General features: G+C 44.2%; 1 protein-coding gene across 1 annotated transcript in view; it reads right to left on the reverse strand.

Annotated features, from left to right (window-relative positions):
- Positions 1–26,787, reverse strand: part of trioa (trio Rho guanine nucleotide exchange factor a) — a 319,083-nt gene that overhangs the window by 142,271 nt on the left and 150,025 nt on the right. Inside the window, 1 exon segment of the mRNA XM_060942859.1 lies at positions 7,711–7,785. Coding sequence (XP_060798842.1) covers positions 7,711–7,785 — 75 coding nt within the window.

Below are 26,787 nucleotides of genomic sequence, written 5' to 3' on the forward strand. Positions count from 1 at the left end.
ACGTGTGAATGTGAGTGTGAATGGTTGTCTGTGTCTATGTGTCAGCCCTGTGATGACCTGGCGACTTGTCCAGGGTGTACCCCACCTTTCGCCCGTAGTCAGCTGGGATAGGCTCCAGCTTGCCTGCGACCCTGTAGAACAGGATAAAGCGGCCAGAGATAATGAGATGAGATGAAAGCATGTCCCTTTACACACTCATCCAGAAGGGTAATTTTGCACAAGGCCATCTGTCTACAGCAGAAAAAAATAAAATAAAATGCGTCTGGAAAAATCCCAAGGGAGTCTGGAGCCAGATTCGTGACGTTACCTGCGGAAGCACCAGCAGGCTGCACGAGCTTTGTACGGTTTCAGTGCACAGCCTGTGTAGACCAAGCGCTCCCATTTCCCTCTCATTGTCCGGTCTTTTGGGAAACGATGAGTACTAATCCCATCAAGATTGGTGTTGCTACACCCTCCTACGATACATCTGTTAACCATTTTAATAATTATGCCATAACCTTCAAGAAATTTGCAGAAAACCACCAGGTCATTTTCTCAAACAAACCAGCGCTGACGTAGGATTCAGAGGGAGGCGCCCCGCACGCGACGTCACGAAAATCAGTGTTTGCTGGGGAATCCAAATGCAAAGTTTTTTCAGAGGCGGACCAATTCGCCTCAGATGGCTTGATTTCAACTGAATTTTTCTGGTATTGCGCAAGGTAAAAAAATTGCACAAAATGCAAAATGTGACACATATTTGACCAAAGTTTAATATAAAATAGGGGACTTGCATTGATCTCGCTCCTGAATTTACCCGTGATATGCACTTTAAATTCACCAGTTCTGCGTGTTTCTTTCCCTGCACATGATCGACCGAGCGTGTTCTTCCTCCCGATCTGTATTTTACATCCTGATGGCATAACTGGCAGTACGCCTTGCCTGGTTCCTTGATCTTTCGGATACGTTCATGAAAGATATGCGTTTCTGACTTTAAATTCCAGCCAACGCCAAATCCACGGATTCTTGATACCGCTGACCTTATCTACTTTTTTTCGCATTGTCATTATCACCATCCTCCCTCTGTACAATGTCTCTCCGCGACACAGGCAAACTGAAAAAAGCTACATCACTTAATCACAAGCTATATATTGACAACACGTGTTTGAAAAGAGTAACCTGAAAATATTAAGAAATGGTGCGGTGTCGTAAAGCAGTCTACGATGTCATATATGTATAACTTGTACGATGTCGTAAAATACAGACACACCTGGCGTTAGATTCCCCCCATCCAGTAAACAAACATACTCGTTGGCGATGACTGTCCCCAAACATTAGCAGAGCCCCCCCACTCTCTACCTTTTTTTTTTTTTTTTTTTTTTTTACTGATTTACAAAAACGGTATTTTTGCGAACAAATCCGTGGAATTCTGTGAATTTTTCACAGCCCTGTTTACCTCTTCTTTCTTCATCTATGTAGCAGCTCGTCTCCCGTTTCAGAGCAGGTTACTTGTAAAAGTGTGACGCAAAAAATTTCAAAGAACAAACATCAAGCCCAATAAATAAATAAATAAAACCTTCACTGTGCGCCAACATTCGTGAAAGGCACTGCAGATCAATGTTTAACAAATCACTAAATTAAAAGAGAAAAAAAAAAACCATCCTGAACACCATCACTCTCTTAAAGGGGAACTGAAGTCATGTTTAAACTTGCTTTATTTCTGAATTAACGTGTTGTTCAATTACATTTTCGGTTTTATTAACCTTATATCGTGACTCGTATTGGCATATTATATTACACTTATTGGCCTTTTCGGTGTTTAGCCATGTTGAATGTAGCTCGTTTGGTTCACGGCAGGCGTCGCTTATCTATGCGATCTTCACGAGATTTGTGCGAGACTTCAAACGTGAAGCATCAGCGTCGCCATTTTGAAAACTGTTTCCACAGTGGCCAGATCGCCATATCATTCCAATTTAGATTAATTTTGAGATTTGCCAGCTTCGTCAGTGATGGAGATTATTCCATACGACTTCCAACCAATGAGGAGTAGAGAAGAGTTGGAAAGACAACAGGATAAGGACTAGTCCGTCACGCTGGTATTTACGTCATCACTGTCGCACAATTAAAATGTGCCAGATCAGGCGGCTGGTGGGTTTTTAAAATAATAAATACGTGTGTATTTTTTGTGCCCCAAAACGATATTTTTTGAGAACGGTTTCCAGAGTGGAAAAATCTGGCAACGGCGCCGTTGCGAAGTCGTCTGGATGAGTAGAACGGATTTGTTTACGATGACGTCACAACCACATGACTAGAACAAGCAGCACTCACTCATTCACGCCAGGTAGAAGAAGGGGTTTATGCGCATGTGTTCTACTTCTTCTATTGTTCTGGTGTCTCCGATGGGACCGTCTTACAGCGCACGTAGAGGTGTGGCATGTGTATTGCATCGTTTTCAGCAAGCGTTGCATTGCCATATGTACCTGATATTTTACTGATCCGTTGCTCATGTGGACATGATATTTTTTTTACCCGCTAAAAAAAAAAAAAAAAAAATCTCGTTGCCGTTGTCGTGTGGATGTAGCCTAGGGTTTCGGACAGCACTACAAAATGGCGTCCCCACTATATAGTGAGTAGGGAGCGAGTTTGGACACGGGAAACTTCCGGCTTGATTACGTCAGCATTCGAAGTAGGGCATGCACGTCTTTTGACAGCGTTGGCAGATGTTGGTCACTTTGATTTGCGCTGTATGTTTTACTTCCGTCCGACGATGTCTCGCACAGGTCTCAGCGAATCTCGTTTACGGCCGTCGCTTTGACAGATGGACTGATATATTACAGAGCATATTTCAAACACTCAGAACTTGCTATAGTGGCGACAAAATAGCTGTCAGGAATGTGTTCCTACATTTTATAAAATGAGATAAATAGAATTTTGATGATAAAAAAAAAAAATTTGCCTTCAGTTCCCCTTTAAAACGTCTCCTACATTCATCCTCCTCCTTCCAGTGCGGGCTGCCACTTTTAAAAATGAACTACTGTAGAAACATGGCAGCGCAACATGGAAGAGAACCTGCGCCCTATGTAGGAATGACTAGCTCACTCTCAGCTTACAAAAACACGATTCTGAGTTAAAGGTGATTATACACTTATAAAAATATAATAATGAATACGATATTCCATTTCTGCTAACAGATCCCCCGAAATCCTACACAGTGCGCCTACATAGTATAAACAGTAGAGAGAAGAAGAAGAATGAAGGTGCATCTGCATTTTCGTTGATCAGATGACGTAAACGGTTGTAAAAAGTGCAATAAAGCCTTTGCTTGTCATGCAAGTGATGTAATCTGAACCCTTTGGCACAGATTTCGAATGCTGTGCTCGCATTTCTCCTCTCGCACAGCCTCGCGTACCTGATCCGCTGCAGGGAGGCCGTAACAGAGCGAATAATAACGCTTTACTGAATATTGCTGCATTGGGATCGTCATGACGGAGTCTGTATAATTCATTAGCTCTCTCATTACTCCTATTAAAATGTTTATTTAAAGAATAGTCTTTTATCAAAAGCCAGGAGTTCGGAGAGAAGGGCGAGCTGCTTGTGTAATGGCTAACTTCAACCAAGCCGAGACATTACATCATGCTGCCTGAATAAATGAATGCCAACGCAATAGTGGTAACTGAGAGGCCTGGAAAATTCCCAGTAGGCCAGTAATGGAGTGTGCTGTTCTGCATCATGTAACTCGCAGGCTTAAAACGAGGACCACTCCGGTCCCTGGCATGAGCCGTGTTTGTTGGATTCACCTGATGAGGCGAGTCTCTGCGTTTGTGCCACAGACCCAAAGATATCCACCAGACAGACATGGTTAAAAGGGTTTAGATCACGATCCTAAAGTGAAATCTGAGCATTTTCTTCGAACGCTTTCTTTTAGAAAAAAAATGATGCTCGATATACATCATACTCTTGAGGTAAAAAAAGACGTGTAATCTACATTACAATCTGAATGCAGTGCAATCTGTCTCTGTCCATGGCCAAGATGCAAAAAAAAAAAAAAGCCAATTTTTCAACAAAACCCTACACACATCTGTGACAAAACAAAACTGCTTTTCTTTTTCAGATGTGTGCCAAGCAACATTTAGACAAGAGCACGATATCCTCTGCTGGCAATTATGCCATAACTCTGGCAAAATGCGACTGAATTGAACGAAATTGCGGTATGCGTATTACCGACATATAACAAAGAACCCTGTCAAGTTTCATGAAATTCCTCCAAAAATTCTGAGAAGAATCTTGATTTCAGAAGGTGAGTACCCTTTGAGGGAGGGAGGGATGGACAGAGGTACATACGTAATCCCGCTTCGGGCCTTTCAGAGACACATACCCCTTTTCCACCAAATCAGTTCCAGGGCTGGTTCGGGGCCAGTGCTGATGCTGGTTCACAACTCGTTCAACTTGCGAGCCAGCTGAGAACCAGTTTGCTTTTCCATAGCTCGCGGAGCTACGTCATTACATCGCTGTATACATCAGTTACGTCGCTACGTTTGCATAAACCTTGGCGTGAATATCGAAGCAAAAACAACACGGAAGCAGCAGCAGCAACAACAACAACAATAATAATGGATGACTTCGCGTTTGTACAGCTGCGGCTTCTCGTCGCTTAAAAATGGCGATCTTTCGCGGTCTTGTTATTGTTGTTGGTCTTAACAACTCCGCCCCCCCGCTGACGTAAGCGGTTCTTTCCTCTGGCCCAGCAGAGAGTTGGTGCTAGCCTGGAACCAGTTTTTCTGGCCCCAGAGCCAGTTCTTTGTCAGTGGAAACAGAAAACCCAGTTCCAAACTAAGCACTGGCCCCGAACCAGCCCTGGAACTGCTTTGGTGGAAAAGGGGCAATAGAAAAGACACACCATAAAAGAAATCGCTGACCGATTTTCACCTTGGTAGTCTGAGAACACATCATGCAAGCTGCTCACCGGCAGCCGGTTTAACGATCGTGCTATTCCAAAGAACATTTTCCGGCAGCGTCAATTTATTTGAACTAAAATCTCAGCGTGTGAACACTGGTACAACGCTCATCTAAAAGCCGTCAATAGGAAGACAGCAGAGGCTGAATTGGGGTGGGCGAGCTGATGATCTTATACTGTGGATGATCTTAACTTGGCATGTGAGCTACCGTTTTGAGGAGCTGTACAAATCACTATCAATCTATCAATCGTCCAAACTTTTCAACTCCACACAAACTAATCAAAGCGAAGCAGGCCAACTTCCTGAAAGAAGTGTCAAAGATACAAGTCGGCAAAAACAGGATGCAGAAGTTTGATGAGTTGGGCCTCTAACACAGAGTTAAACTGACAGGTTTTGTATCCAGGCAACCATACGCACAACTGATCACATGAGCACCCGAGTTCAACTAAGTCTGTGGGGAGATTCAGGGTTTAGATCGTAGATGGCGATTCTACTCCAAGTCCATCAGGTCTATCATGTGATCTTTTGGCCAGATCGCCCACGCCGGGGCCGAACCGAAATTCACAGGACAGCTACAAGTCCAGTCGGGACGACGTCATGGAAGTACAGAACCTCTCTGAGAACCATCACTGTCCTATCACAACAGGGACACAGAGGATGAAGGACAGCTTCCAGGGACACTATATGGCCAAAAGTTTGTGGACACCTGATCGATGAAATTAGATTAGATTAAACTTGGTCATTGAATAAGTACTTAAACAATGAAATGCACTTGGCATCTAACCAGAAGTGTAAATCTTCACACCCAGATGTGGTTCTTCCACAAACCGTTGTTGCAAAGTTGAAAGCACACAACTGTATAGTATGCTGTAGCTTCCCAGTTTCCCTTCACTGGTCCTCAGGGGTTCCACTTAGCAAGCAAACACTGTGCAAATGTGTTGAACTGATGAACCATTATGACAACATGAAGCTATTTCATGCGTCACGGTTTTCCGTTTTCTGTACGAGCCGATTCCTGCTGAAGATGCAAGCTTAAAGGAGTCATTTTCTGGTTTACTGTCAGAGTCTTCATCGTATCATCAGACACAGTGACCATGTTATTTCAGTCGGTTACTGAATTTGGGTAAGAGTTTATTAGTGTGAGAGGTAATCATTTTAAAATTGGTGAACTCATACCGTCAAAATACAGCTTTAGTCGACAGTATTGAATTTTTTAGGGGGGGCACTCTCACTTATATCAGAATCCAAGCAATCGAAGGAATAGGACACTTATTATGAATGTTGACTTCAACAAATAATTAACCCTGAAACAAGGAAGTAAAGAGCAGTGTTCTCCCCAGGGATTTCAAATAGCATCCTGGTAAACTGTCATTTTTAAAATAGCGTCAAAATCCACCCTATATGTTTCATAAACACATTTAGTCGGTAAACAGGAAGTTGATGTGCGACAGACCTGAAAATAGTATACATGGTATAGAACCCCAAGCTGAAGCTCGATACCAAATATCAAGCAGAAAAGTGTTAGGAAAATTTTATAAATTCATGCTATATATGTTTTGTAAATACATTCAGTCAGTAAACAGGAAGTCAATGTGCGACAGACCTGAAAATAGTATACATGGTATAGAACCCCAAGCTGAAGCTCAATACTAAATATCAAGCAGGTGTGATTTGTAGTTGCTGAGAAAAGTGCTAGGAAAATTTTATAAATCCACTCTATATGTTTCGTAAATACATTTAGTTGGTAAACAGGAAGTTGATGTGCGATAGACCTGAAAATAGTACACATGGTATAGATCCCCAAGCTGAAGCTCGATACCAAATATCAAGCATGTGTGATTTGTAGTTGCTGAGAAAAGTGCTAGGAAAATTTTATAAATCCATGCTATATGTTTTGTAAATACATTTAGTCGGTAAACAGGAAGTTGATGTGCGATAGACCTGAAAGCGGTATACATGGTATAGAACCCCAAGCTGAAGCGCGATACCAAATATCAAGCAGGTGTGATTTGTAGTTGCTGAGAAAAGTGCTAGGAAACTTTTTTTAAATCCACTCTATATGTTTCGTAAATACATTTAGTTGGTAAACAGGAAGTTGATGTGCGATAGACCTGAAAATAGTATACATGGTATAGATCCCCAAGCTGAAGCACGATACCAAATATCAAGCAGAAAAGTGTTAAGAAAATTTTATAAATCCATGCTATATGTTTTGTAAATACATTCAGTCAGTAAACAGGAAGTCAATGTGCGACAGACCTGAAAGCAGTATACACGGTATAGAACCCCAAGCTGAAGCTCGATACCAAATATCAAGCAGGTGTGATTTGTAGTTGCTGAGAAAAGTGTCAGGAAAATTTTATAAATCAAATCAATGCTATATGTTTTGTAAATGCATTCAGTCAGTAAACAGGAAGTTTATGTGCAACAGACCTGAAAACAGTACACACGGTATAGAACCCCAGGCTGAAGTTTGGTACCAAGTGGTGCTGAGAAAAAGGGTCGTTTTGGACGGATGGAGATACAGACGGAGGTAAACTACCGTAGTATTCCTCCCCTTCGGAACAGGGGTATAAAAAAGGAAAAAAAAAAAAAGCAGTTCTTTTTCTAAACTCAGACCATGTTCACAACAAATATTGAAAATATCACCTTTGAAATGAAGACGTTTTTAAAAAAGTAACGCATAACAAAATGTAAAGAATGTGTACGATCCCTGGGTTCAGCACTCAAGTAAAACTCTGCAGATGATGTGGTGAAATCCATCATGAACACTATGTACCTGATAAAAAGGCCACTTTTTCCTTTAGAATGGGCAAAACCTCCATCGCCTTCATCTCTTCATTTCGGCGAAATCCTGAAAAACAAATCACACGTTTAAGAACAGATTAAATACAAGTCAGTAATTAGCATGTCAAGTACAGACAATCGCCTCAAACTAGACTGAACCCTGTCTGAAAACTCAGCTGTTCGACTGCAGTGTGAAAAACTTCCCTCGCACCTATTTAACAGAGCGAGTTCATTCCATGCCAGACGGTCCTTCACGAGCAGGGTAAACCAGCAGCACTGGCTGTTTATGATTCACTGGCTGGCTCCATTTGTTCAGGCTGAGCTGGAAAGGTTAGTCATTACCCAGCTAGCAGACTGCACATGTGCTCACTGTGGCTCGCTCGGGTCAGGGCTGTGACTCATATCACGGAGTCACACATGCTCAAATAGTGTAACTGACGTTCGCCTAATAGCTATTGTGCACACTGATCAGGGACAAAAGCACTGCCGTCGGGGAAGATGGAGCTACTCGGACTGCTACATCATTTCATTTCATACACGGCGTTTCACGTCGAGGACAGATTTGTTCAAATGCCATCAAAATGTGGCTTGGACGATCGAAGAAAGAAAAAAAAAAAGTTACAGGTCTAAACCCCTCCCTTTACTCCTGTAAGGCTAATGGTGTGTGAAATACGCTCAGAAAGACAAGACAAGCCGTCTACACCCACCCACAAGACGGGGGAGGAAGAGTCATCCGTTATCATGCCAGAGACGGACCGTGCGCCGTGTCGCCAGAACGAACCGACTGAGCTAACGATCTCAGGGCTCCAAAAGTTCAACATGACATTTTCAACTGACATTTCCTGACTGTTTATGGTTTCGTGTCTACATGCTTTAGCACGCTCATCATCACAATTACAGCTGATTAGACTGCAATTTAAGACTGGAGTTACGCACAGATTACGAAAGAGCCTATTGAAAGGAAAACAAAAGCTTCAAAAAAACTTCCATTGAAAGGATTCAGTGCGAAACGGGGCGTGTTGCTGTTTGTATGGAGTTACGGTGGGTGGAGAAATCAGAATCGGCAGCTCGGTCCCGCCCTCAGAGGACGTGTCGGTGATGGACTGAGCATGTCAGGGTTGTCTCCTGTAGCTGTGTGACGGAACGAAAGGGTGTGTGTTTCTCCTTTAACACACGCTTGTTTGTGGGATGCCGGGATACATGCTTCTCTCCTGCTGAACCCAACGACTTGTCTCCCATCACTCAACACGAGGTAGACAGAAGAGTAAAGCAGCTTTGTCGATACGGGTATAAGAGCTGTAAAGATCCGCGCAGTGATCAGAGGATAGTGAACGAGACGATGTACGACACACACACAGGGTTGTCGTCTCTGTGCAAAGGTAAAATCACACTGCTTGTAAATTGGGGTTTCTTCGAGGCTAAAAATGTGATTTCTCATTTGCAATTTGCTTCTAAAAAGCAATCACCTCATTTTAACACAGAAGATGGAGGTCAGCTGGATGACTCCCGTTTTCTATTTGCAGTGCCCCTCAGAGGAGATTCCACCAAAACAACAAAACATTCAGAATTTTATTTCCTCACAAAACACACCGAGTGCTAAGCCACTGCCCATTCTTTTGACTTTGCTACAAATCTCATCTCATCTCATTATCTGTAGCCGCTTTATCCTGTTCTACAGGGTCGCAGGCAAGCTGGAGCCTATCCCAGCTGACTACGGGTGAAAGGCGGGGTACACCCTGGACAAGTCGCCAGGTCATCACAGGGCTGACACAGACACAGACAACCATTCACACTCACATTCACACCTACGGTCAATTTAGAGTCACCAGTTAACCTAACCTGCATGTCTTTGGACTGTGGGGGAAACCGGAGCACCCGGAGGAAACCCACGCGGACACGGGGAGAACATGTAAACTCCGCACAGAAAGGCCCTCGCCGGCCACGGGGCTCGAACCCGGACCTTCTTGCTGTGAGGCGACAGTGCTAACCACTACACCACCGTGCCGCCCTGCTACAAATATGACTAGAATTTTTTTTTGAGGAACAATTCTAACAGTTCATGGGTTAGATATGTTAGAAGAATGTCTGGCAAAAATTACCCTCTATATTAAAAAAAAAAAAAAAAAAAAAAAAAAAAAAGAGAAAATGAACGCAGCGCACTTTTAAATGACGGAGATTTTGTGACACTGGTCTAAGCAACTCTCTCATACGTTATAATCCTGGAAGCCAAAATTTGGAGGAAAATCGTAATTTTATAAATATCTATTCTATTCCTTTAAAGCTTGACTGCCTTTCAGATTTTTCAAGTGTCGGTCCTAAAAAGAATTTTCCGACGCCCAGTCATTTTTGTTCAGTGGACTGAAAGCTACCCAATTCGAATCACAGACTTTCAATTTTATTGCTTTTTTCTTTTAATAGAACAGTTAATGAATTTAGGGTCACGTGGCCTTAAATTCTCCGCTATTTTTTCCTGCTTCACCATGACCCAATTCAAGATACTACGGTATGTCATGGTGAAGCAGGAAAAAATAGCGGAGAATTTAGGGCCACATGGCTCTAAATTCATTAATTGTTCTATTAAAAGAAAAAAGCAATAAAATTGAAAGTCTGTGATTCGAATTCGGTAGCTTTTGGTCCACTGAACAAAAATAATTGGGCGTCGGGGAAAATTATTTATGACTTAAACTTGACAAATCACATGGTGGGTTTTGCCTGTTAGCGCAAGGCATTGTGGGATACAAATTTGAAACAGGAGAGAGAAAAAAAAAATGGAGCACGCGAGTGTGCGAATGAAACGTGAAAGACTGACTACAGTAACGGAAAGCGAAAAGAAAAGACGTTATGTTGTGAAGGAAAGGAAACGCAGGATCAAACTAATAAATAATCGGCGGTCAGCGAGCACCTCGGCGTGATCAGCTGTTCGTTTAGCGACAGAATGATGGAACTGTCAGTGCACGGTCAAAGGTAAACCTGCGCATGCGTGCACACGGACTTCCTCCGTCTGCTTGACTGCGTGAAGCGAGCGATTTCGTGCACATTATTTGCTCAGGAATCCCCTTAAATTAAATAACTTCCCAGCTCCAGAATGGTCTGATATTTTGTGAAATACAGAAACACTCATCACAATGACCAAATTTCAGAGGGAACTAAATTTCGCCGATTTTATGAAATCGAAAGGCCGTCTCGCTTTAATAATGAAGTGCAGAAAAAATGAAAAGCAATAGGCAAACAGCAAGAGATGTTCATCTATCAGTTTATAAAAGCAGGAACAGAAAGTTAGTACATGGGGCTCTTGGTTTCTGCACAGCACATATTTCTCTGGATTGAGCAACAGAACATTCACATGCAGTGCCATCCACTGGGAAGTGGACAAATGTACACGGACCACAACAGATGCTGGATTTAGTGCTGCAATTACATTATCATGCAATATAGCAGGATGCAGTGTTCATCTGGTCAAGAAGAGTATTAAAAAAAGAAAGGGGAAGAAAAGGAAAAAAACAAACAAAAACTTCCAGAACAGCACAACTGGCAAGCACGAAGGAAGCAACACAGCTTCCTATCCAATACAGCTGCCGTAAATCTAACTAAAAATATTGCAGCCACTTGCACTTAACCCTCTCCAGCATGCTGCTGTCATCCTACAAAATCCAAGTTATCTGGATTATTTAAGCATTTAAAAAAAAAAAAAACACCCACAATCGCCAATTTGTAGTAGCTGCTTCCAATTATACCCTCGGACAAATACATGATATTTTCCCAGAAGAGCTCTGCGGATTTCTGTCCATCAACAATCTGCACATTTTTGCCACACACAAAAATACTACATCTCATCTCATTATCTGTAGCCGCTTTATCCTGTTCTACAGGGTCGCAGGCAAGCTGGAGCCTATCCCAGCTGACTACAGGCGAAAGGCGGGGTACACCCTGGACAAGTTGCCAGGTCATCACAGGGCTGACACACAGACACAGACAACCATTCACACTCACATTCACACCTACGGTCAATTTAGAGGCTGTCCACATGGCAACGGATTCAGGTGACTCTGGTAAAATTGTTTTCATTTTGGCCTGGCGTCCACACGGCACTGGCGTTTTGGGTGCCCCAAAACGATATTTTTTGAGAACGGGTTCCAGAGTGGAAAAATCTGGCAACGGCGCCGTTGCGAAGTCGTCTGGATGAGTAGAACGGATTTGTTTACGATGACGTCACAACCGCATGACTAGAACAAGCAGCACTCTCGCTGTTTTTTGTATTCACTTTTGTATACAGCTTTTCTTTTAAATAAACAAGTAACTGAACCATTTCTTGAATTTCTTTTTTTATTGGATAAGACTGCTTTTCAAAATGTTCACACACAATATAAAAAGTTATTATAAAAATGCTTTTCAAAATGTTCACACACAATAAGAAAAGTTAGTTATATAAAACTATGCACACTAATAAAACTAATTTGTACACACAGAAGGCACGATTTCCTCGCGTAGTCGCAGCCATCTTCTTCTTGTTGTTGTGTGTTTGTTCCTGAGAGTGCTTCACGCCGGGTAGAGGAAGGGGTTTATGCGCATGCGTCTACTACTTCTATTGTTCTGGTGTCTCCGATGGGACCGTCTTACAGCGCACGTAGAGGTGTGGCATGTGTATTGCATCGTTTTCAGCAAGCGTTGCGTTGCCATATGTACCTGATATTTTACTGATCCGTTGCCCATGTGGACGCGATATTTTTTTAAATAAAATCTCGTTGCCGTTGTCGTGTGGATGTAGCCTTAGAGAGTCACCAGTTAACCTAACCTGCATGTCTTTGGACTGTGGGGGAAACCGGAGCACCCGGAGGAAACCCACGCGGACACGGGGAGAACATGCAAACTCCGCACAGAAAGGCCCTCGCCGGCCACGGGGCTCAAACCCAGACCTTCTTGCTGTGAGGCAACAGCGCTAACCACTACACCACCGTGCTGACCAAAAATACTACATCTTTGGCATTATTTAAATCTTGTTTTAGAAAAATAGCCTCAATGAGGCTATAGCTCATACCGGCCAAGACGCCCATAAAATCATAAATGTGACGGGTGGCGCCACCATCTTGACAACTTTTATGCACACGCACCTGGGGAACCGTATGCGAGTTTGATGGAAATCCAATCAAAACTGTAGGAGGCGTTGCGATTTTTGCAAATTGTGGACAGACGACGCGTCATGCCAGGCCTATGGCCAGATGAGCTTAAAAAAATAATTAAAAAAAGCTTCATTATTGTTTAGTAAAGTATATATGTTGCCATTCTTCAACCTCGTTCCCCAATTTGGAAAGTGACGTCCACAGAAAGATCTTCATCTCATTTGAATGAAGGAGATGTGACACATTCCTTTGGCAGATATTGTAAAGACGACGTGTATTATTCGACTTATTTTATGCAGCTCATAATAACGGTTTACGTCTTTTGTTCAGAACATAGACATGGAAATTATTTGAAGTGATAAAATGCAGCGTAATGTTTTTTGGGGGTTTTTTTCCTATGAAAGCGTCATAACGTGTGCAGTAGAGTCTTTATAACATTTTGCAGTTGGGGATGATTTAGAGTTTCACTGTCCAAGAAGAACATCTATAAAAAGTCATTTTCTTCCAATAAAACCTCTTTATTCATCATGTATTCAGTTTTTAATGGCTACTGGGAATGATGAACCTTTCATGTCTTATTGATGTTTTTGTGCTGGCGTTCATTTTTTTTTTCCTTTTGTTACGTCGAGCATTTTACACTGAACCCAAAGACGTGGCCTATTTTCACTGTTTTGGAGAATAAAACAGATTTTAATTGACCCGAGTTATTTGACCCTCTCACTCTCCACCAACAGTCCACCCGACACGCACGCACGCATGCACGCTGCCAGGAAACTGCGTGTGATTCTTGATGATTGGCTTGACTTCTCTGATCGCATCACATCAAACGGCAGATCCTCCCGACTGCTTCCTCAGTAGACCTTTCCTGACCATGTTTAGACTTGTTGAGTGCAAGATCTGCTGCTCTTCACTCCCCAAACCATTAACTGACTGAGCTCACAACACCGGCTCCCTTCTGCAGCAGCATTTCAATTCCTGACCTTGCATTCCAGACCTCAAAGAACCTTGCATTACGTTATCCGCGCCTTACTTCAGACCTCCACACCCACATACCAGTTCAGGTCATCAACTTCAGGAAGTCTGGCCTGTCCATTAGATCTCAGTGGCACAGCTCCTCAGTGTGGGAACAGGCTTCTCCTTAATGTCCAAACAACCCTGAGTCTGGATCCTTAGTCTGGCTGGCTCTTTACTGTGCCTGCATCCTTAGGTGGTGTTTACATTAGACCGTATCCGTATCGTTTTCGTTGCGGATGCACTGTCCGTGCACATTAAAACGCCGGAAAACGACTCCACAGGCAGAACAACTTGAATCCGCCAGGGCCCACGTATTCAACCCAGTACGCATCTGATCCGGTGCTGTGTAAACATTGAGGAACGAGGATACGCAGTGCTGAGCTCCAGCTGACGTCGTCATTGGACAACGTCACTGTGACATCCACCTTCCTGATTCGCTGGCGTTGGTCATGTGAATGAGCAATACAGGAAGTGTGTTGAGGAAGTCATTAAGTGAATGAGCAATACAGGAAGTGTGTTGGTTACCGTAGCACTAAATAGTCTTGTCGTAATCGCAAAAAAACGGCCGTTCTGCGAGGTGAAGAGTGTACCGAACACTGTTAGATCCTTCTAGCATAAACACGAAGGCCATACACGGTGTAAAAAAGGCGTCATTGTAGTACCAGTACCGCCGATAACAGACTGGCATACTTCATTTTTTACAACGACATCCTTCCACTTGCAAGTGGTGAGTGACTTGAGCATGCCCGATATGCACTGGGATCATGTGACGTGATGTCTAATTAGTCATGTGATTAGCGTATCCGTGTATTGGTGTTGCTGTGTGCATGGGGAACGGTTTTGTTGCGGGCACAGAAATTGTGTGTACGCGAATCGTTTTAAAAACGTCAATCTGATGATCCACTGATTCGAAATAATGTAAACAGGGCCTTACTGTGTTTGCCTCTTTACTGGGCCTAAATCCTTACTCATTCTGGATCTTTACTGGGTCTAGAGCCTTAAGGATTTTGAATACTGGCTCACGAGAGGCAAAACAGAAAACCATTCACCCGATCATTCCGAGCCACAGCCACCCATGGCCGGGAGCCCAATAAAGCAAAACTGGCCATGCTCTCAGGGAGGGAGGGGTTTCATACCCTCTCTGCCCTGTCAATTACAGCAACCAATCATGGGTGTCCGTGAGCTCATGCGTGTGGAGGTGGTCAGATGGCACTTTCCTCCAGATGTGCTACGCCGCCCCCGACACTGCATTAGAAGCGTTTTGAATGTGGCTGGAGTAGGGCTGCGTACCTAAACGTAACATCAAGTACAGGTACAGAGGTTTAGGTACAGGTCCGGACCTGTACCTCAACAATTTGACAAATTCTTCTGAACTTCTTTAATAATGACAAACATTAATAAACTATCGACAACTTGTCAGTATCTTTATTCAAAGAAAACCGAACATAACTAGGTTTCCTACCTCACTTCTCAGTCGCCCTCTCAGTCTCACACTATAGTTAACTTGGGACAAAAAGTCATAAGTTGTCTCACAGCGAGAAGTGACTACACTAGAGTACTACAGACTACGCGCAGTCCGCGGCCTTTAACTTGCGCGGCAAAATTACACAAAGCAGCAAAGACTGCCAATGCCAGCAAAGGAAAAATGGCTGACCTGATTTTGAGTCTTTTTGACCAATCAGAACGCTGGATCAGCCAAGCTCTTGCAATGTCTCGTGAGACTGTGGCGAGAGGATCTCAAATCAAAGATGGCTCTGATTTCAAGTCTCAGCGCGGCATTTTACGTCTTTTCCAGTGCTACATTTTCGTCTTTGTGGTCGGATTTACGCATCTTCAGTCACAAAATAAGCAGATACTTGGTGCAAGTTTATATCGGTACAGTACCGGTACTTCATGAGCCAGTATTTTGGACCTGTACCGAATCGATTTTCACGGTACAGTACCGGTACACAGTACCGGTATGCAGCCCTAGGCTGGAGTCACGTACCTCAGCGGAAGCACCGAGAGCCGAGGATTTTGGTTTCTTACAGTTTCTGGGTTCGTAAAGATCTAGAATCAGGGTCTGGATCCTTCGTGTCGAGATCCTTACAAATCCTCATGGATCTTTACTGTCCCGGATTCTCCAAGTAGTTTATTGTTGCGCCTTGCCACTCTAGCTTGCGTCTAATGACTAAACAACAAATGACAGCTGAAGTCCCGTGGCCTTCTACTTTTGACGGAGTATTATAAAGTAGGGTTGATGAAGGGGAAAGGGGAAGAAGGAAGTGTGTGGAGGGGGAGAAGAGAGGGGTAAAAAGGAAGAGGGATCTCTGTGAAGCAGGAGTCAGTGAGCATGGAGTGACAAACAAAGGAAGGAAAAACAGAAAGGGTGCATGACTATGGTGGAGAGAGGGGGGGAGTGGGGGATGAGTGTGGTTGCTGGGGAAGTACAGAGCGAGGCCAGTTGCAGCGCCTCTACTCACCACCGGAGACAGCTGAGAGAGCCTGCAAACAACAGCTGCTGGCTCAGCCACACACAGACACACACGCGCCTCTGCATGTTCTTATCTTATATCACAGCTGCACTCTTTTTGGCCTACACATTGAAAAAGTTGCCATTTGAAAAAGAGCGAGCAACAGATAGAACCGACTAAAAGTGCTGCATCATCTATGCATACGCACACTTCCTCCACCCCTCCATTCCCAGAGGAGTTGTGGCGTGTGACTCCCAGCTGTCACGCAGAATGATCGTGTAATGAGCAACTGGGGTCAAAGGTCAACAGCCAACTGTCCCGAGTGTGTGAAGGGGGCGCATCAGTCAGTCAGTCATCGCTCAGCACGCATTACAGAGTCGAGCTGATAATGAAACTGAGTGAATTGTGGATCGGCTGATGAATAACTGACTAATGGTTCAGGCACAGCTGTGGAGCTGTCAGATCGCTGTCACTGTGTGGAGGCACCACGTCAGTGAGAGGCCTGACAGTGACAGCAGGATTTCTCGCAGCACAAAACGAGCAAAGAAATGAACGCTGGGATCCAATCAGGCCTGAATTCAAGGTGCTCTAATAATACCGCCGTCTCACGAGGCTCCAACCCGTTCGACCCCACAGAAGGTCAGGTCACGTCTTAACTGGCAGCCGCAATTGTCACGGGCTCCTGAGGCGGCGGCGTAGGCGTTGTCTCTCAAACCAGGCCGTGCATAATCTGGAGCTGGTGCTAGCTGCTTCAACGCAGGCTCAAAAAGGCTTTAAAAGGAGCTCCACTGTGCCCTTCCCCCGACTCGGACGGACAGCGAGAAGGCGCCAGGAAAGACGGAGAGAGAGCGGGTCTCAAATTCGAGAGCATCCAGGAAGTGAAGAAGAAAGAACAAGGGAAGACAGTTTTGCAGCAGATAAACACAGCTGTACAAAAGTCTCGCTCCAAACAGCATTATTTAACTTTCGGTCTGGTGGCATGTCTAAACACACCGCGTGAAACGCAACATCATCTGTTCTTACAGGATTTATTGGCTACCGCTAAACATACAACTCAAAGTAAACAATACTGACAAAAAAAATTAAAACAACTAATGAGCCATTAAGGAAATTCAAGAATAGTGTGTGTGTGTGTGTGTGTGTGTGTGTGTGTGTGTTATATCGAATACTAAATCACACATCATTCTGATACTGAACAAACCGCAAAAGAATAAAGCAACAAGTTATTTGTGAAACAGAGCAGGACCTCGGTATCAGCTGACTGCGTAACAGCCGTTTCAATTCTCCAAAAAAATACGAAGCAATGAAACGGCAACATCAGAATCCAGTTAATTTGAGAGAGAGAGAGAGAGAGAGAGAGAGAGAGAGAGAGAGAGAGAGAGAGAAACACACATCCATGTCATTCAACGCTTTGGAGGCAAAACACAATTTCTTTATTAGAAAACAATCAAACGACATGAATATGAGACTCATGAACTATGGAATCAATTTTGTGCCAACATGTTCATACAATACTTTTGAAATATCAAACAAAAACAACAAATCAAAATACAAAAAAACCAAAAAAGTCAATTTTTTTAGACTGGCAAACAAATGATTCGTGTAATCGTGCAAAATATCAGTCTATTACTCTTCAGAAACCTTTTATTTTTGTTCCGCGGCTTTCTCAGTTTTGTTTGATGTAATTTATTTTGGTTGCGATTCCGGCTTTCTCGTTTGCGCTCCCTGACTTTTTGCTTGCAGTTTTGGCACAAACTTGACGTGTGGGTGGGCTGTCCAGGAATGCATTCCCATTGGCTAACTTGTGTTTGACTGACAGCTACGCTCAGCCATTCCCTACTCGGATTCTGGCGGACTGTTTGATGAGTGACCGATCCATTGACGGTAAACAAGGATGGAGTGGACTTCAGTGGCGACTAGGATATTGAATTTACACTTTGTTGAATTAATTCAATATCATAGTCGCCACTGAAGTCCACTCGATCCTTGTTTACCGTCAATGGATCGGTCACTCGTCAAACAGTGACCGCAACAGCCTCCGGGGGAATGGCTGAGCGTAGCTGTCAGTCAAACACAAGTTAGCCAATGGGAATGCATTCCTGGACAGCCCACCCACACGTCAAGTTTGTGCCAAAACTGCAAGCAAAAAGTCAGGGAGCGCAAACGAGAAAGCTGGAATCGCAGCCAAAATAAATTACGTCAAACAAAACTGAGAAAGCCGCAGAACAAAAATAAAAGGTTTCTGAAGAGTGACAGACTGATATTTTGCACAATTATACGAATCATTTGTTTGCCAGTCTAAAAAAATTGACTTTTTTTTGTTTTTTTGTATTTTGATTTGTCGTTTTTGTTTGATATTTCAAAAGTATTGTATGAACATTTTGGCACAAAATTGATTCCATAATGAACACGGAACAGACAAGAAACAGGAGCACGGACTAAACGCGTCGCAAATCCACGGTGAAAATTAGCAACGACGACAAAAGCCAGATGGAGACGCGGACAAAAACTGGAACTCGAATAGCCGGAGTAAAAACGGTGCTAAACAAGCAGCGGGTGCACATGATCAAGGACATGTGACTGGCTGAAGTGGCTGATGGGAATTCAAGTCCAAACATGACAATTCACACAACTTTTATTCCATTATATTTTTATAATGGTTTTATTTGATATGGTACAGGCTGCTTCCGGTAAAATCCTGCGCTCTGATTGATTCCTTGGCGGGCAGTATTTACCCGTAATGCCTGTGCGCGATTACAGACTTTCTTTCCAAGGCGTCGGCTTTCAATGTTGCAAAAAAAAAAAAAAGATGAACTGGAAATCAAAACGGAATCAAAACCAGCTGAAACACAAAAGACAAACAAGAGTCACAGAGTTATTCAAGAAATGAGCAACAAAGAGCATCCAGAAACTGCGAACAGAAACTCAGTTTTGAAACTGCTAGCTGTTTATTCTGCACGCATGACTCAACTACGTTACAAATATGACGTGACTGAAAGCAGCGTCACGCCTCATTATAATGACCGTATATTTTAATCTTAGAAATAAAAAAGCCGGGGGCGTTGTGACTCAGGTGGCTAAGGCGCCATACTATAAATCCGGGGACCCGGGTTCGATTCCGACCCGTGGTCATTTCCCAATCCCTCCACGTCTCTCTCTCCCGCTCATTTCCTGTCCTGTCTCTACACTGTCCTATCCAAGAAAGGTGAAAAAAAGCCCCCCCAAAAAAAAAAAAAGAAAGAAAAAAGCCATACAATAAACTCCTTAGTAACCTCGCTTGCTCGGTCTTTATGGGAAAATATCAGACCGAGGTCTTTTTGTACGGTCTGTACTGTCAAGACCTCGGTCTGATATTTTTGAGTAAAGACCTTGTGCTCAGTTCATAAGTAATCAATCACTGGTTACTGTTGTCGAGGTCATTGTGTGTAATTTATAAATGAATATTATATTATAGGTATGTATGGACACAAAAAACAAGCTTTATATACAGTTTGCTGCTATTTCCATTTCCGGTTGAGAGCACCAGAGCCTTTTATTTTTCTTCCTTTGTTTCTTCCTTTGTGTGTTTGTATAGTTTCAAGTTTTTTTTTTTTTAATGTTTTGTCCGCCAGTTGTGGCGTAGCTCCGGACCCAATTTCAGACATGGGTTTCCTTCAGGCTTTGGTCCACCATGGGTGATGCCTGTGCTCCTCGCTATGGACTGCAGTGAACGCGTTGCTCTTTTAACTGCAGGGTTGTCCAATGCCCTGTGCAGTGCTCTGAATGGGCGTTGCTGCGGCTGTGCAGGTGGCATGGGATTTATCTTTGTGCGCCTTTTGGTGGGACTGTGGGCAGCTACTAGCCTGGGCCCGCCTATCCTAAGCGTGACGCAACACGAGGGCCTGTTGCGAGCTTAGTCTGGCCAGGCAAGCTATCTACAGCTCTTCCAAGCTCCCGAAAAATCGGGAACCAATCAACTTTGAGCATCTCCAACGGCCCTGGGTAGAGGCGTGTTCAAGGCACTGACGTAGTAGAACTGCGACCGGAAGCCATAGATCGTTTACAGAATCTATGCCGGAAGCACTTCATTCACGCTTCCGCATCTATTACGCATAGATGCTGTATTGAAAGCATTCAACGGGAAGTTCTCATTGAAAACGGAGCAAAGAGCAGCCCTGGAGGTATTTATTGAAAGGAAGGACGTTTTCGCCTTGCTCCCGACCGGCTTCGGTAAGAGTTTAATCTACCAGTTAGCCCCGTCGCGTCGCATACGTCAGAGGAAAGAGTGATGTGATTGGTTTAAGCTTCGTCACAGCCTTTTCTGGCTTCGACCAGTAGCAAACTGAGGCATTTCAGGGAGGCGGGTCAACCACGGGCTCTGGGAAACGGTTGGGCTTAATATCTTGGCCAGACCAATAGCTCGGAGAGCTTTGAAGTCGCGTTAGCCAGGCTAGGCAGCTACACCATTGGAATTACATCCTGACCCTCTTTCGGTGGACCGCGAGTTGGCCTAGTGGTCAGTGTGTCCACCTCTCAATTGGGAAATCGCGAGTTTTACTCCCGGTCGGGTCATACCAAAGACCATCATAAAAAATGGTACCTATTGCCATCTGGCAAGGCACGCTGCAATACAGACGCGAGTGGGGAGTCAAACTCTCGCGGTTACCAGAGGACTAGCCTCCCACTGTAACCCTAGCTACGTAATAGGCGAGAGGCCGAGGGCTACAGAAATGGAGATCGGCGCCGCCCGATGCGCCACAAGGCGTAGGAAGGGACTTTGACTTCTTTTGGTGGACTCTTCCTCCCCCCCACTTTTCCCTAATTGTAAAGTGACCTTGTGTGTGAAAAAGGCACTATATAAATTGAACTCATTATTATTAAATCATCATCATCAACCGCAGTGTCAGCTGTCCACATTAGATCTTTGAACGTATCCCCCACAGACACGGCGCTTCCGCTGCATCACAGATCAACATTCATACACTTTTTCCAGAACGTTATCACTATCGCATTAACACTACCTTTGTCTTTGCTACCTGGGATGAAGGACGCAGTCTTTTGCTTTAACACAATACTGGCTTTTGTAAAGTTGATTCTTTCGTTTATCTCCAGCTTTATCCTGGTCAGGGTTGTGGGATTCTGAATCGTTTCCCAGGAAGACTGTGAGATTTGGATATGCACTCAGGATGGGACAATAGTCAGCGCGTGCGCACACAATCACACCCCGGGGCAACCGCGTGCCGCCAATTCACCTACGATCCTATAGGATTTGGGAGGAAATCTGAGAACCCGAAGGAAACCCTCTTGCACACTAGAAGACCATGTGACACTCCACAGTGTCACATGTGTGTGCTGAGGAGACGTTCCCAAATATCGGTGATGATCTGACGTCTGTGAGCACACAGGGTGGGAAACGAAACTCCGGAGGAAAAACTAATTTAAACAAACCACAAAACAACGAGAACTCACGTGGGACTGTGTCACAACAGTCTGAAACGGCAGAAGTGCAAAAGTAGTGTCCATGTCCACCACCGTGCCCGTTATCATATTTACACTTTCATTATGAGGAGGACGCAACACTTTCGTCATGGTTTACATGACTGTCGAAAGCAGAGAGGAGCCTTGAAGCAGGACGGATGCTGCTCTTAACCCCATGGTCATGTGTGGGTTTATTTTGTTTGTGGCTTGGCAGTTTCACTGCCTCGTAATGGACGTGTCAGAGGTTCGCTTATTAATAACGATATGCCTCCCACCATTAACCTGAAAACAGATACTGCGTGCCAGTCTTCACGTTAAGATGAAATCACACTCGGTGCGTTTACATGCACAGAGAGAAAATCGAATTTCTGCCGTAGCTCGACTGAAATCGAAGTTCTAAATGCCATGGATGCACCTTAGCTCGGCTGAAATCAAAACGAACTGGATTTTTCGTAATCAAGCTACACGACCTAGATTATGCGATTGTAGCCGAGCTACTTAGTGCATGTAACCCTATCGAGCTATGTAGTCGAGCTACTTACTTCCCTTCTGGAAGTGACAAGTGACGAGACCACAAGTGGGAAACACAACAGCCTCGGTCGGCATGACAACAGTACATAGTAGTAGCGAGAAGCAGAAGAGGTCAGGAGGAACAAGGAGACAAAAAACAAAAACAATTGAACTTTTTGTGTGTTTATTAAGACATAAGTTAAATTGTAAGCAAAAAATGGACTTTAGAAAAATATACAATTGTGCAAAATAAGTCGTCTTACAAAACAGTGGTCTGTGCAGGACAGTTTGTAGCCAACAGGTGGCAATGACATGTGGTGTGAATGTTAAGTGGAAATCACTCCTTCTTCATGACGACAACCGGAAGTGTACCAACACGATGGGGCGTGTAGCGCCACCTGTGGCTCGGGTGCACAATGTACCTCACACAATAGCTTGATTTCCTTGTGTGCATGTAGGATTGGATTTCTCTGGCACCCCTGCTGGGACCCTTAGCTCGATTACCGACAGCAGCTCGATTTGGATGTGCATGTGAACGCACTGACTGTTGGGTTGTTTTGTTTTTTTAAATACAGAGACACAAATGGAACTGCTGGCATTTAGTTTCGAAAAACAGTCAGTCTGTGTACTTAAGGAACTGGAGGGGGAGAGTAAATGCCACGTCGCAGTAGGCTACATTTTCAGAGTTTGGAATTAGTATTAGGTCTATAACACACACACACACACACACACACACCTTCAGTGCACTTCTCCAACACAGTGATGCTTACATTGCCACTAATGCCAAAGTGGTCCAAAACAAACACAGAGAGAAGCAGCATGTGTGTGTACCCAAGACACACACACAACTGACAAATTCTCAGTCAACCCTTTTACTCATGCACGCCATCCAAAAGAGGATCCTGATCATTTCTTTAAATTTCTACAGTTGGGTTTTTACTCCTGTGAATTATACAGCGTTTAAATGTTATTTCGGAACGCTCTTGTATTTTCTGTTCCTGCCTGATGCTAAATTTAGCCCGTCCCCCACAGAGTCTGACTGAGCCGCCGCTCTCCCGCTCTCCCATTTCAGGAAAGGAGAAAAGGAGAGAGGTGGAGGGTCACTGAAGGACGGAGCCTCCAGGCACACACTTTTCTATTTCCATCTTTCTCTCTGTCCATCTTTTAGAACGAGCACCGTGTTCTGTCTGTCTGGGTCACTGTCTGTCTACCTGCTCCCTCTCTCCCCCCCTGTACACACACTTTGGTTACTTTGTCCAGTAACTTTCACAATCACCTTAAAATGAACTAACGTAAAAATGGTGATAAAAGTGTAGATCGGGATGAAGTCTGTAAAATGGTGATCTGATTTTTCCCAGATCGCCTGCCCCTGCTTGCCGTACCCTCGTGTACATGTGGCTGGAAAGACCACACTGCTCTGGGGTCGTGTTGCCTGCAGGAAAAAGGGGAGGATGAGGATGCATTAGGTTTGTATCCTCCTCTGATGTGAAAATGACAGCGCCGTGTTAAAGCTGCTTCCTGCCTGAGCAGAGGTGTGGAATGGGGGAGTTTCTGTTACAGGCCATCACTCACTCACTCTCTCACACACACACACACCTGCACGTTTCCCACAGAGAAGAGAAACCACCTATACTTCCAGCTGCAGGTTAAGCAGACTTGAACAGTGAGAAAACTAGATTCCTTCACATGAACGAATAGCGGAATTGAAATAGCCAAGTCACCGTTCTGTTTAACTGAGCGGATCTTTAAGTGAGATAAGTATACACAATTAGACTTGACAAATAATTGTGTTGAAGTCTGAGAAGCAGAGAGCGCTGGAAGTGGTTGGTCAAAACAAGCATGAATGAGGAACTTGTGATTTCACCCCGTGCCAATAAAAACTCTCATGTTTCACACATTAGCTTAGACTTTACACAAGTCTAATCATTACCGAAAAGGACAAACATCCTGATCATAATTAAAAAGCGTGCAGCACTAGTTTACGATGTGATACTAGGATTCTTAGTTACACACACACACACACACACACACACACTGCAAGCTGCCTTTGTTGCGGTTTTCATGAACTGATCACAATGAAGTCAACTGACTCATCATGAGGCTGTGCATATGAGGTGGGGAAGTGGGGCAGTACGGAGTGAGGTAAAGAGCAGTAAAGCAGAGGGGGTGGGGGAGAGACAGGCTTCAAAGTTTGGGAGAATAGCAGGGTACAAATAATTTACAGCAGGGTGCAAAATGGTAAAATGTCTGCCAGCGGCAGACATAATGCACGCAAAGCGTGCAGGGATTATATATATATATATATATATGAGAGAGAGAGAGAGAGAGAGAGAGAGAGAGAGAGATATGCAAGTCCGAATTTTTCATGGGGCGGGATGGTTTGGAACAGGCCATCTAAAATTGGGATAACATTTGAGGCGGGTCGTCTAGCTTAAGCTTGATTAGCGTTGTTACGCACGCCAGTGTTTCCCACAGAAATTTTGGAGACTATGGGGGCAGCCCATGGGGGAGGTGCGGGGGTTGTTTAAAATTGAGTGATATGTTAAATATTAAGTTATTACTGAAAAACTATTGATTAAAAAAACAGACACTGAGAAATGGTCCTATAAACAACTTTACCAATATAAAAGATTACCAGGACTACAAAAATGCAGAAAAATAGGCTTTACTTATCCAAATGCACCTGTTGGTTCAAAAGTTAAAGTGCAGAGAACCTCACAGCACAACATGAAGTTACCTTCAAATATAATATAAATGCCTCAGCTTTCATGTAAGAAAAAAAAAAACTATTAATACTAGTACTGTGTGCAGGCAGTCTCCCCTGAAGACTAAATTAAACAATAATTATAAACTAATAAAATAAATGGCTCAGGCTTCATAGAAGAAAAAAAACAATTTGAACAGAATCTCACAGTATGATGCTGAAGCTGCCTAAACAATGGAAAATAAAATACCATTTTGGCAAAAACGTTAGCATCCATTAATTTCTTGTATTAAATAAAAAAATATGTTGCCAGATACTGCTGACGTTTTACAGCCCAATATATGTTCAAAACCCGCCAAAATACACTTAAAACCTCCCAAATTGGGCGGGAAAACGTGCAATCTGGCAACACAGGCGGCAGTAATGGCTGCACTCATGTCGAGGATGTAAACACAATTGACGCAGCAACGGACATACATGACATAGTGGATGTAATTTACGTTCACAACTTTTTTTGCTGTCAGAAATATTTAACATTAAATTTTGTGACTCGACTGACAATAGCCGGCGGCATAACAAGCCATAGCCGGCGATTTGCCGCCGGTGACCGGCTACTTTTGAGACCGCTGGAGAGAGGAGAAGAGGGTGGGGGGTAAGGAGAATGGGGGGGGGGGAGAGAGAGAGAGAGGAGGGTAAGGAGACGCAGAGAGAGAGAAGGATAAGGAGACAGACAGAGATGGACAGATAGGAAGGGAGGAGGGGTGAGGAGAAAGAGAAAAACGGACAGAGAGGGAGGGAGGAGGGGTGAGGAGAGAGAGACAGAGAGAGAGACAGACAGAGGGAGGAGGGGTGCAGGGGAGAGAGAGGAGGGTAAGGGGGGAGAGAGAGAGACACAGAGGGAGGAGGGTAAGGAGACAGAGAGAGACAGACAGGGGAGGATGGGTGCAGAGAGAGAGAGACACAGACAGAGGGAGGAGGGTAAGGAGACAGACAGAGAGGAGGAGGAGGAGGAGAGAGAGGGGGCAGAGAGAGGGGATGAGGGGGGAGAGAGAGAGAGAGAGAGAGAGAGAGAGAGAGAGAGAGAGACAGAGGGAGAAGGGTAAGGAGACAGAGAGAGAGAGGGAGAGAGAGGGGATGAGGGGGAAGAGAGAGTGAGGAGGGGTGAGGGGGGGAGAGAGAGAGACAAATGGAGGAGGGTAAGGAGACAGAGACACAGAGGTGGGGTTTACATTAGACCGTATCAGCAGATCATCAGATTAACATTTTTAAAATGGTTAGCGTGCACACAGCAACACCAATACACGATTCACGTGCACACAGCAACGCCAATACACGATTCACGTGCACACAGCAATGCCAATACACGATTCACGTGCACACAGCAATGCCAATACACGATTCACGTGCACACAGCAACGCCAATACACGATTCACGTGCACACAGCAACGCCAATACACGGATACGCTCGGCTCCGCAGGCATCCTGCGCTCCAAATCACTCCGCCCTGAACAGCGAGTGCCCTCTGGAGGGTGCGCACTCCGGCCCTGCGCAGCTCACAGAGCGCACGAGTGAAGCGCACGAGCAGTGATTCGGGACTAAGCCACTGTGTGTGTGATCTCAGTGCATATCGGGCATGCGCGTCACTTACCACTTGCAAGTGGAAGGATGGCAAGCCTAAAGACCATCATAACTACACAATGGGCAGTATTTGCATCAGTATTTGCAGTATTTTCATACTTTTATACTCTTTAATGAAAGGTGATACAAGGCAGAAGTCCGCGCCGTTTTTCAGCAGTCGCGTCACATGACCAAC

Source organism: Neoarius graeffei, chromosome 16 (genome assembly GCF_027579695.1).
Source record: "Neoarius graeffei isolate fNeoGra1 chromosome 16, fNeoGra1.pri, whole genome shotgun sequence".
NCBI classification, from domain to species: Eukaryota; Metazoa; Chordata; class Actinopteri; order Siluriformes; family Ariidae; genus Neoarius; species Neoarius graeffei.